The following is a 13,473-nucleotide window of genomic DNA, read 5'->3' on the forward strand; positions in this document are numbered from 1 at the left end:
TTTACCGATATAAAATATTTTTAAGTTCTCCAACAAATGACTGCCATACAGATAATTACTCAATTTTCCTTATATGTTCTAATGGCACACTGTAACAGTATGACACACAGCTCAATACAATGATTCAGAGTAAGGGAACAAGACAACAGGTACGCAGTGCGGTTGACTGACAATGTATTGTGTGTAGAAACAGATTTGTATGTGGACCACCTGAGATAAGGCTGTGTTTATTGACTCTAGCAGACAAGCTTGCTTATCTGGGGTCAGCTGGGCTTATGCTGGCACGTGTCTCTGCAAGCTGATGTCGGCCACGTGTCGGCGTACCGAAGTGGCAGGTTACCAATGATGAAGACATGCTGCAAGATTCGTGGCATCGGTCACTGCCTCCTCATGCTGGACTGTGTCCAATAAAATGTAGCTCAGTTAGTGCGAAGGGAAAATATTCAGCTCTTCTTAACCTCACGTCCTACATTCCAGAAGCTCTTCTGCGAAACTTGCAGAACTAGCACTCGTGGAGAAAGGATATTGTTGCGTAAAACTGTGAGGACAGTTCTTTGGTAGCTCAGTCGCTAGATCACTTGCTCCCGATAGGCAAAGGTCCCGAGTTCGAGTCGGCCTGGCACACAATTTTAATATACCGGGAAGTTTCATATCAGCGCACCCTTCGCTGCAGAGTGAAAATTTTACTCTGGAAATGTCCCTCAGGGCGTGGCTAAGACATGGCTCTGCAATATCCTTTCTTCTAGGAGCGCTAGTCCTGCAAGTTTTGCAGAAGAGCTTCTGTTAAGTTTAGAAGGTGGAAGCAAAGCTGTGAGGACGGGTCGCAAGTTGTGCTTGGTAGAGTACTTGTCCCGGAAAGCAAAGATCTTATGTTAGAATTTTCGTCTGGCACACATTTTAATCTGGCAGGAAGTGCCAAATGGTTTCGAGACCATTCTACATTAGGCAGACCGGTTTAATGCTTTTTTTCCCACTGAAAAGCATGACTGCTCTCTAAATACAGTTCCATGTTACTGAATGCACGCGATTGCTTCCTCAAATCTTAAACTGTCTCATCTACAAAAATATGTATAGACAAGCTAAAGTATTATGACCAATGCCTACCGCGAAACTGATGTGCCTGGTAGCGTTGTGACCATGTGGTGCAGTAAGGAAGACGAATGTAGGCTAGTTTTAGTGATAATACGTGCCGCAAAGTGGAAATCCAAACCCCTTTTTGAGAAAGAGCACACTGTTAAGGCCCGGCTCCTGGGAACGAGCATTTCATAAACGGTGAAGTTGGCCAGCTGTTCGCTTGGTACTCTCATGAACATTTATGGAATGTCTTCCAATCCTTATGTGGCATACAGCAAACCATTGCTTAACAGTATTGGTTGAAAACAGTCTTGGTTGCAATTTTATTTTTTTATTTTTCAACTACGCGTTTCGCCTTATTTAGGCATCTTCAGGTTATCTTGATTTGAATCTGTTATGCAGGTCTTGGTATCACTCACGTCCATCTAGAAAAGTTTTTATTGACTTTAACGAAGGCGATGTTCGCCTGATATATTCGACGATGCCCTTTGGCTACACTGACTAAAAGATCCTTCTAAGAGATACCAAATTAAGATAACCTGAAGATGCCTAAATAAGGAGAAACGCGTAGCTGAAAAATAAAAAACTAAAATTGCAACCAAGACTGTTTTTCAACCAATACTACTTATGGAAAGTATACTTATATTGATATGGTGTCTGTTTTTTCTGACAGACACCATATCCACATAAGTATATAGTTCTGGCAATACCGGCCATGACCTTCTTCTGTACGGATGCACACACATTCCATGAACTCTTACGGGACGTAGTAAGAATGTCTTCCACGAGTAATGAGCGTGTTGGGGTAGGACACTACTATAAATGTAGTGTGTTGACATACAAGGTGAGAATGTGGGTCTCACGGGAGGCGTGAGCGAGATAGTGCCTGCAGTCGCACTATCCCCTGTGCCCTCGGTGGCTCAGATGGATAGAGCGTCTGTCATGTTAGCAGGAGATCTCGGATTCGTGTCCCGGTGGGGGCACACATTTTCACCTGTCCCCGTCAGCAGCTGAAGGTATTAATATGTAAGTCTAATTTTATGGAAAGCGGTTGTTGGACGGCAAAACCACGAATAGGCAACAAGATGTTCGACGTACCACGTGGTGCACAGAGGCTATACCGTAATGTAAAGGTGGAAAGGCGGCGATCTGTGGCACATTTGACTACACAGTACGATGCTGGTGCAGGTAAAAGTGTTTCTGAGCACTTAGTTCAGCGCACGTTGTTAAACATGGAGTTCCTCAACAGTCGAATATGCCCGGTGGCATTGTGATCACACGACACAGTAAGGAAGACGAATGAGAACTCATTTTAGAGACAATACGCTGCCGAAGGTTGGAAAATCCAAAGCAATCTTTGACAAAGGGCGGATTGTTAAGACACGGCGCTTGGTAACGAGCATCTCAGAAATGGGGAAACTGGTTGGCTGTTCGTGTTCCCATGTCAACCCAACGACATCGACAGTTAAGACTGCAGTGTCCACGGAATCATCGAGAGTGGACCGTGGATCAATCGGAACGTTTCGGGTGGTCGGATGAATCTCGTTTCTTGTTACACCAAGTCGATCGGTCGATCGTCATCTCTGGAAACGCTGTCATCCAGACGAAAGGCTGCTAGAAGAATGCACCGCGCTACTGCCGCATGTCACTGGGGGCAGTATTATGCCATTGGGAACGTTCACTAAGGCATCTATGAGATATGTAGTAGCCGACTGCACCATGGCAGCTGTGGATTATGTGAACATTGTTGCGGATACACATGTACCACGCATGCTGGCTTTCTTCACCAACGGCGGTAGGGTTTGTCCACTGGATAACTGTCCACGTCACAAGTGCAAAATTGGTTTGAGGAGCGTGATAGTGAGTTCGTGTTGCTGTCTTGACCACAAATTCCTCCGATCTCAATTCGATGGAATACATCTGGGACGGTATCAAGCGCCAGATGATTGTACAAAATGCTGATATGGATATGGTGTCTGACCTGCAGCTGTCTAGAACAAAATTAGAATTATATTAATACCTTCAGCTGCTAACGGGCGTTGTTATATATCAACGGAGACAGGTGACAATGTGCGCCCCGAGCGGGACTCAAACCCGGGATCCCTTGCTTACGTGGCAGACGCTCTATCCATCTGTGCCACCGAGGCCACAGAAGATAGCGCGACTGCAGGGACTAACTCGCACACCCCCCCTCCCTCCCTCCCCCCTCCCATGAGTCCCACATTCTCACCTGGTGTGTCCACAAGCTACATTCGTAGTGTCCCACCCCACCACACTCATTACTCGTGGAAGACATTCTTACCAAGTCCCGTAAGAGTTGGGGGAATATGTGTGCATCCACACAGAAGAAGAAGGTCATGGCCGGTGTTGCCAGAACTATATACTTATATGGATATGATGTCTGCAGTCGTATTATCGTCTGTGCTCTCGGTGGCTCAGATGGATAGAGGGTCTGTCATGTAAGCAGGAGATGCCGGGTTCGAGTCCCGGCCGGAGCACACATTTTCACCTGTCCCCGTTGATATATATGAGGGCCCGTTACCAGCTGAAGGTATATAGCACTAATTTTAATTATACAAAATTTTTCGGCCCGTAATTCAGGGGATTTGCGTTACCTGTGCATAGATATCTGGTGTCACGTACCTCATGCAAGCTACTAAGGAGTGTCGCTTACTATACTCCGTTCCAGAAAGTGGAACAAAAGGTTTTTAGCAGGTGATCATAATATTAGGCTCATCAGTGTATTACGAGTTTTTCGCCAGGTTCGCAAGTCACAGTGTCTGTGTAAAATGTCATCTTCTTAAGGTATGAATACAAGTAAATAAGAAACGGTTGATGTCAGAATCTGAGAATTACATCAAATACATGGTTGACTGCGTGAGGACGTCGATGATTGCTTTGCTGTTGGCTGTAGGGAACCTACCACTGAACACCAGCATCACCTTGTTGACTAGTAAATACGGGGACGTGCTGAAAAGTAATGCCTCTAAAAAATTCATGTGGAAACTCTTAAAGCTTTTTAAATCAAACAAATTTTGTTCTTCATGTATACTTGTTTATATCTCAACGTAGTCACCCTGCCGACGAACACAGTTTTCCCATTGAGAGACCAGTTCGTTGGTACCGTTACCATAGAATGTTTGACTTTATCACAGAGCCACAACCAGCTTGCACTATTTCATGATTATCAACGTGAAGTTCTCGAAGGTGTTGTTTAAAGTTTGTAAAGAGATGAATATCGGTTGGGCCCAAGTCGGGACTGTACAAAGGATTGTTGATGACAGTGAAGCCACGCGTCGGGTTGTTGCAGTCGTCGCAGCGCTGACATTGTCAAACTGAAGGAGGGAGTGCTCCAAGTGCGGACGAATGCTTCGAATTAGTGTTTTCAATTTTCTGAGGGTCTCCCAGCACCTTGCAGCGATTGCGGTGGTGTCTTTAGGCATGAATTCCAAATGCATCAGACCTTGAAGATCCCAGCACGTTGTGAAGATGGCTTTACCTACTGGTCACATGGCCGGCTGCTGTGGCCTAGCGGTTGTAGGCGCTTTAGTCAGGAAACGCGCTGCTGCTCCGGTCGCAGGTTAGAATCCTACCTCGGGCATCGATGTGTGTGATGTCCTTAGGTTAGTTAGGTTTGAGTAGTTCTAAGTCTAGGGGGCTGATGACCTCAGATGTTAAGTCACATAGTGCTTAGAGCCATTTGAACCATTTGAACTGGTCACATGGTTCAATTGGCTCCAAGCACTATGGCACTTAACATCTGAGATCATTAGTCCCCTAGACTTAGAACTATTTAAAGCGGTTCTAGGCGCTTCAGTCCGAAACCGCGCTGCTGCTACGGTCGCAGGTTCGAATCGAGCCTCGGGCATGGATGTGTGTGATGTCCTTAGGTTAAATCTGCCCCGACCGGGACTCGAACACATCCCTGCAGTCGCGCTAACCACACACATCCATGCTCGAGATAGGATTCGAACCTACGACAGTAGCAGCGAAACGGTTCCGGTCTGAAGCGTCTAGAACCGCTCGGCCACAACGGCCGTCTCGTCTAATGGTCTTGAACCTTTTTGCCCTTCACTGTCAGCCACTCCCAGCTCTGACATACACAGTGAGGTTAACTGTAGAATGTATACTTTCAAAGCCTGAATGTCATAATTAATAAAAATTGCGGGCTGTTATGTCGTGATCGGATGGATATTCCATTAAAAACCAATGATTCGTCCCTATCTGTGAAGGATAGTTTCAAGGACCACGTTGTGAATTGGAAATTCAAAGGAGCTTCGATCTCACTGTGATGTGATATAAATTAATGAAGTAACTCAGAGGGCAGAGCTACAAAATTTTTTGTTGTCAAGACCCCTTAAAAACTATTACTGCACAGTTTGTTGTCCATAAAGCTCAGATAATTGCACACCACAAATCAGAAATGCATATAATCACCAAAATAAAGCAACAGAAAGCAAGTGGGGCAACATTCAACAATGAAACGATTATTAAATGGACACCCTAGCTGCAAACAGGCGTTGATGTACTTCATTAGGGACATGTTGAAAATGTCTGCCCCGACCGGGACTCGAACATATCCCTGCAGTCGCGCTATCCTCTGTGCCCTCGGTGGCTCAGATGGATAGGGCGTCTTCCATGTAAGCAGGAGATCCCGGGTCCCTGCAGTCGCGCTCTCCTCTGTGCCCTCGGTGGCTCAGATGGAGAGAGCGTCTGCCATGTAAACAGGAGATCCCGGGTTCGAGTCCCGGTCGGGCCACACATTTTCAACATCTCCCTAATGAAGTACATCAACGCCTGTTTGCAGCTACGGTGTCCATTTAATAATCGTTTCATTTCTAGCAAAGCTGCGTGGACATCTACGGGAACAGATACTATCGGCATGTATAAACATTCAACAACGTGTCCTGTCATCATACCCCACTTATCTATTTTAAAAGTCGTCGAATGTGACGTAGGTTAGTTAGTTGGTTTAAAGAGTGGGGGGCGGGGGGCAGGGGAAGGGACCAAACTGCTAGGTCATCGGTCCCTTGACGTAGGATTAACAAGACTAAGACAAAATGGTTCAAATGGCCCTGAGCACTATGGGACTTAATTTCTCAGTCCCCTAGAACTTAGAACTACATAAATCTAACTAACCTAAGGACATCACACACATCCATGCCCGAGGCTCGATTCGAATCTGCGACCGTAGCAGCAGCGCGGTTCCGGACTGAAGCGCCTAGAACCGCTTGGCCACTCCGGCCGGCAAGACTATGACGTGAATAAACATTGACTCTGAAACACATACTGTCTGAAATAGTAATGGATTGCCAAGAATAACCAAATATCATGCCTTTTAGACCACACGAACTAACGTTGGACGTCGTGAAAATTATAAGACATCAGGTAATGTAGACAACAAGCACTAACACACACCGAAATATCGGGAGCGTCCCCATTGTTGGATTCTTAGTGTATCGGCGTGACGAACGTAGTGTGGTGCTGCCTATTAGAAAAAAAAGAAAGCTACATGGTTAGGCATCTTGCCCCGTTCGTCAGGTCTCCCCTTTTGCGTTAGTTCACGATTATTGCTGTCTGGAGGCTGGTATGAAAGTATATGTCTTCCAATAGTATGCCAGGCATGCTCTACGGGTGACAAATTATGGAGCTGGGCTCACCATTCAAGATTCCGTACATTCCTCGAGGGATTTTGGGTGTGAACTGCAACTGGGCTCTCGTTATTGTCATTGAGTACGCCATTTGGTATCTTGGCCACGAAATACAAAACTGGATTCACTATTCTTCCTTCACGATAGATCCTGAAGTTAGAGAGGTGAGGTCTAGCTAATCGTGACTTCCTGTGCCCATTCAGCCCACATCTCGACGTCGTGCGGTAGCGTTCTCGCTTCCCACGCCCGGGTTCCCGGGTTGGATTCCCGGCGGGATCAGGGATTTTCTCTGCCTCGTGATGGCTGGGTGTTGTGTGATGTCCTTAGATTAGTTAGGTTTAAGTAGTTGTAAGTTCTATGGGACTGATGACCATAGATGTTAAGTCCCATAGTGCTCAGAGCCATTTGAACCATTTTTTGTGCCCATTCACCAGATCGTCTGTTGACGTGTGTCTGATCGCCATGAACAGGAGCGACATTCATCGTCGCCACTCGTTATTCTATCTGAGCCCGGCTCTACCTCAATCAAGTCTTTGTTGACCGAGGGTTGGTGTCATCGCTAAACAACACATAGCAAGTCGAAATCTCAACCCAGCTTCTGCTGATCTGTTTCCGACTTGGTGAAACGTCTCCTGTAGCCTTTGACCGAATTTCATCTGCTGTTATCTGTTTATTCCTCAAAATCAGTGAAACAATCCTACGATATCCCATGCCGTGGGAGGACTCGTACCTGCTCTTCTTGTCACACTGTCGTCCTGAGATCGTCACCATTCGTTCTGCAGTCATTGCACAACAATCTACCGTCCGTGTGAGTTGTCGGCTGATGGCCCCGTGTTCTTCGCGCCAGTAGTTCGACCTTTGTCGAAGTACGAAAGATGCAGATAAGCCGCATGCATACGTCCTCTGGGCATACTGTGTTGTGATCTCCACCTGAAAAGTGCCAGTAATGCCAGACAGTCCCATTAGCCATCGAGTTTTCAAATCTTTCTTCATATTTAGGAAAGGCTTTTCTCCTCTGGATACTGAAAATAGTGGAGCAAAACTCACACAATCATTAAATTTTAATAAAAATTCAAAAGCCAAATTCTGAAATATCCATTTTGTAACTTTCGATCGCAGTGATCACGGTGTAGCAATTTCTAACTCTGTCAGTGTATTTAGAGTTTAGTACCTAAGTGCCAATATACTATGAGTCGGTTCCCGTTCCCTTTACGGGTTCATGATGTGCTTTATTTCTCTTTGTGTCTGACTGTATGCTCTGTTTATCACCTGGGTGAAAGGCATTGTACTTTTAGATGATCGTGCGTCGTTTGTGACAGTTAAAATAATTCAGTATTTTACCTTCTTCTTCTTCTCCTATAGTACTGTGCTTCTGCCTGTTAATGTGCCCATCTCTTCCCCAGCCTTCCGAGACTTTTTTGTCATACCGGATTAAGGTCGTCTTTTTAGTTCATTTTGTCGAGATGTTACTCCATTGTCTAACGTTAAATATGTTTCTTGTGCTATCTGCTGTATCCACAAAGAAAAGTAATCCGGTTTTATGAGCATGGACCTTATAAGAACAAAATTAACGGTAAGCACTACATCAGTAGAACAGATTAGTCACTTTAGTCATCTGGGATTTTTTTAATCACATATGTGTGTGACAAAAATATAGAGAACTGAATCATAATCTGGAAATATACGTGGATCAGTAAACATATGGTTAACGTAATGGCCATCCTGGACTAATTCATACTTTGTATGCATATTTTATGAGTATATTTTTCTTTTCTGTCAGTGAATATGCATTATGTCATGTGGTTGCCAGTACTGGCTTATTAGAAGGCGTAAGGGCATTCCCTGGTGGTCACCCTCACATTATTAAAATGTATACACATACCACGAAATACTGTTTCAGGTCAGTCTCTGGTAACCGCATCAAATACATGCCTGGCGGTGTGCTGCAGCAGGCGCCAGGGTTGGCACTACTGGAGCTGAGGGGGAATCCCCTGGTGGCTGTCGCGCCCACCGCCTTCTCCCACCTGCCGAGGCTGCGAAAGCTGTGAGTACTCAAACCATTACTGTGTACACTACTAATAAACTACAGTTTCCAACAGGATAGTCGGTTGTAAATATTTCTCGTAAAACGAAATTCTGTGATGGACTGAAATTCGAACAATGTCAGTACTTGAAGGCCATTGTTAGAAGGACAGAAACTTATTAAAAGACCTTGGTATGCCAGACAAAGTGGCGAAGAAAATGCTACGTGCCACCAGACTTTCCAGGCTTTATGGATTGAAAGATACAGAAGGAAGGTGTCCCTCATACGCCTGTTGTTAGCCCAAATCAGCTCGCCCATCTACAGACTGGCAAAACGCCTAGTGGGTTTGTTGGCACCCAAACAGGGACTTTGTGAACACCATATTGTTAACTTGAAGATATTTTTTGAGAAACTCAAGAAAGTGAAGACACACTGATTTAGTGGTACAACCGTTTCCACCTGGGATAGTCAAGTTTTTGTCATGCCGTAACGAAAACATACTTCTTGTACCATGACGAATATTGTAAGAAGACAGATCTCACAGCGATAGAATCCTCACTGTCTCCAGCTACCGTGAACTGCTTCATGGGCCAGTTCGAGGAGTAGATTCTGAACTCTGCAACAATTCGCCTATGTTGCTTCCTATGGTATGATGACCACATGTTCCTGATATGGCCTCCTAGTGAAGATGCACTGCAGAAATTCGTCACCCACATAAAAGGTGCCCATTCTAACATTCAATTTACTATCGTGATGCAGAGAGACGGAAAGCTACCGTTCTTTGGTGTTTTATCGGAACTGAAGTTGGGAGACTAACTTCGTCATTCTATGTACCGAAACTCCCTGCACAGTGACAGACACCTGAACACCAACAGTTTTCACCACTCTATCAACAAGAAAGCAGTCGTGTACGCGTTGGTACACAAGGCAAAGATTATTTCTGACGATGACCAGTTAAAGTGTGAATTGCATCATTTGAGAGAATGGTCACAGCCGGGTATATATTCCATATACGAGGTGCATTCAAGTTCTAAGGCCTCCGATTTTTTTTCTAATTAACTACTCACCCGAAATCGATGAAACTGGCGTTACGTCTCGACGTAATCGCCCTGCAGACGTACACATTTTTCACAACGCTGACGCCATGATTTCATGGCAGAGGCGAAGGCTTCTTTAGGAGTCTGTTTTGACCACTGGAAAACCGCTGAGGCAATAGCAGCACGGCTGGTGAATGTGCGGCCACGGAGAGTGTCTTTCATTGTTGGAAAAAGCCAAAAGTCACTAGGAGCCAGGTCAGGTGAGTAGGGAGCATGAGGAATCACTTGAAAGTTGTTATCACGAAGAAACTCTTGCGTAACGTTAGCTCGATGTGCGGGTGCATTGTCTTGGAGAAACAGCACACACACAGCCCTTCCCGGACGTTTTTGTTGTAGTGCAGGAAGGAATTTGTTCTTCAAAACATTTTCGTAGGATGCACCTGTTACCGTAGTGCCCTTTGGAACGCAATGGGTAAGGATTACGCCCTCGCTGTCCCAGAACATGGGCACCATCATTTTTTAAGCACTGGCGGTTACCCGAAATTTTTTTGGTGCTGGTAAATCTGTGTGCTTCCATTGAGCTGACTGGCGCTTTGTTTCTGGATTGAAAAAAGGGCATCCACGTCTCATCCATTGTCACAACCGACGAAAAGAAAGTCCCATTAATGCTGTCGTTGCGCGTCAACATTGCTTGACAACATGCCACACGGGCAGCCATGTGGTCGTCCGTCAGCATTCGTGGCACCCACCTGGATGACACTTTTCGCATTTTCAGGTCGTCATGCAGGATTGTGTGCACAAAACCCACAGAAATGCTAACTCTGGAGGCGATCTGTTCAACAGTCATTCGGCGATCCCCCAAAACAATTCTCTCCACTTTCTCGATCATGTCGTCAGACCGGCTTGTGCGAGCCCGAAGTTGTTTCGGTTTGTTGTCACCCGATGTTCTGCCTTCATTAAACTATCGCACCCACGAACGCACTTTCGACACATCCATAACTCCATCACCACATGTCTCCTTCAACTGTCGATGAATTTCAATTGGTTTCACACCACGCAAATTCAGAAAACGAATGATTGCACGCTATTCAAGTAAGGAAAACGTCGCCATTTTATGTATTTAAAACAGTTCTCATTCTCGCAGCTGGCGGTAAAATTCCATCTGCCGTACGGTGGTGCCATCTCTGGGACGTATTGACAATGAACGCGGCCTCATTTTAAAACAATGCGCATGATTCTATCTCTTTCCAGTCCGGAGAAAAAAATCGGAGGCCTTAGAACTTGAATGAACCTCGTATTTTCAGGTGCCATTGACGAAGGACGCCTCATGAAATGGCCGAAGTGGGAAAGCCGACTGCATTCCTGCCATACTGTGAGGCAACGAGCAGCATGTCAGGATTTGTGCTGCAGAGACATAAACTGAGATGAGTGTTCCAGCTCAGAGATGTATCATATATTACGCCTCGACAAAGACGACATAGCTCTTCGAGTGCGCAGTGTATGCTGTATCCCCTGGGTATGTGGCAGCATCTATTTATATCTAAGTGCTCTCACTATAGCTAAGAGTCACATTAGGCACAAGCGACATATTAAACAAAAGGAGCTTCAGAACTCGGCTATAGCTGAACATTGACTGAGTCTTGGCTCATGCGTCATCATGTTGGGATCCCCGTATAAACGACGCGGCTGAGATTAGGATAAACCACACATAGTTGGGCCTGATGGCGAGCTTTGGATATCGAAAAGAAGGAAATACGGATGCTCGATTCTTTTAGGAGACGGGAGCGGCAGTGCCGGTCTCTCGCACCAGATGACGTCATTGGCCCTGCCCAACTCGCCCCTTCACGCATGCACTTCGTCCATCTTTGGAAGATTCTAGGCGCTGCAGTCGCGCCTATATAAGCGGAACCCCGTGCCAGGCTTGAAAATGATGGTGGCGAAGACAGCCGTCGAAAACGTAAGTGCTTTATTCGAAGTGACTCGTGCTGTAAACCGAGTTGATTTTATTCAATCATGCCATCGCAGAAGGCTCCAAGGACTTTATCTCCTTGAGATACGATGTCACGGCTTATAACCTTCCAGGTTCGTCCATCTTTGTTCACATTTAACCTATTCTCACAGACGCTCTCCTGCTAATCATTATGATAATCATCCATTCGGTGGAAAATCAGGAGCGTCGAGTATGGATGTGTCTTTGATGTATCTTAGGACGTGTTTAGAGCTTCTAGTTATGTCTCTCCATTCATGGGTACACTGTAATAATGCACCCTAAGAAGAGTAATAGACAACGGAATAGGAAACGGAAGACCTTCTATTCGACAGATAGTTTGTCTCCAGTAAAAGGAGAGATAAAAAAAAAGACATTTATAAGCTGCTATTTTTTAGGGTTTGCAGATCCAGAGAAACCATTCGACGATGTGGCGTCGAAGGATTTGTGTATGAAGTATTAAGAAAAACAAATAATCTGAAATACCCTCAAATGAAAGGTGGGTTATAGGAAATGGAAACTATAAGATAAAGTTATATTCGAAAGAGCCTGGGTAGTGCTGTAGTTATCACATTAAATTGTGTGCCAGAGAAACAATGAAAGCGTGATACCAAATTCGATGGGTATAAAAGTTTGAAGGAGCATATACCAATACTTAGGTGATTTAGTTCTTCCTTCAGAAACAAATGAAATACTAGAAGAAATTTTCCATAGACAAGACAGACAATATGTAATTTCAGAGGAGAATAAAGACATTGAACGTAAATGATCTCTTTCTTCCAGAAAAGCACGAAACAATAAACGTGAAGATACAGAGGACGAAGCAAAATAATTCTCACACAGAAGGCAAGGTTGCAGAACGCCGCAGAAACAGTGAGATCGGAATCACACAGGCGCTACTGTTCTTTAGGAATCGGGTGATGTACTGAACTCAGTAGTAGGTTTCTGAAGATGAACTTCAAAAGCGGTATCACCAATAGAAGATAAATTTACAAAATGGACATCACTAGAGGGGAAAAACACTTCAAGCAGTTAAATATGGTCCTGTCATATGACAGCGGATGGTTACAGTATTAGAAGAGGAAATATCATAAGGAATAGATTACGAATATATTGTAATACGTTGTTATCAAAAATACAGACAGGTTCTTTGGACCTTTGTTACTGTTTTCAATGGCAGTGAATATTCCTCTGCCAGGTTCAGTATACGACAAAACTTGTAAAAATTTCTACTAGTAGACCAACAATAGCATAAGTAAGATAGTTATTAGGAAGTGTTGGGTGTATCAGATGCGCAGACATCAAAATGTTGACACAAGGTCAGGCTTGAAATCAGAGGAGAGATTGGGAACTATGGCCAAATGTTTACACCTCAGGATATTATGTTCCTCTTCAACTAGTCAGCCAGCACTTAACAAGACACTGCTTTCAGCTGTACATAAAAGAAGTAGCGATGCGGAAAATACACTGAGATGACAAAAGTCATAGGATAGCGATATGCGCATATACAGATGGTGGTAGTATCTCGTACACATGGTATAAAAGGGCAGTGCATTGGTGGAACTGTCATTTGTACTCAGGTGACTCACGTAAAAAGTTTATAGACGTGGCTATGGTCACATGACGAGAATTAACAAACGGGAATCAGTAGCTGCAGCTGGATGCATGGGACTTTTCATTTCGGATATATGGGGTGTTCAA

General features: G+C 44.7%; 1 protein-coding gene across 2 annotated transcripts in view; it reads left to right on the forward strand.

Moving 5' to 3' along the window:
• The window catches only part of LOC126281541 (leucine-rich repeat-containing G-protein coupled receptor 5-like), a 685,956-nt gene that overhangs the window by 434,393 nt on the left and 238,090 nt on the right, over nucleotides 1–13,473 (forward strand). For both annotated transcript variants that reach the window (XM_049980596.1, XM_049980597.1), the window contains exon 8: nucleotides 8,626–8,769. In XM_049980596.1, coding sequence (XP_049836553.1) covers nucleotides 8,626–8,769 — 144 coding nt within the window. The remainder of the gene's footprint in view (nucleotides 1–8,625; nucleotides 8,770–13,473) is intronic.

The sequence above is a fragment of the Schistocerca gregaria genome, chromosome 7 (genome assembly GCF_023897955.1).
Source record: "Schistocerca gregaria isolate iqSchGreg1 chromosome 7, iqSchGreg1.2, whole genome shotgun sequence".
Taxonomy (NCBI): Eukaryota; Metazoa; Arthropoda; class Insecta; order Orthoptera; family Acrididae; genus Schistocerca; species Schistocerca gregaria.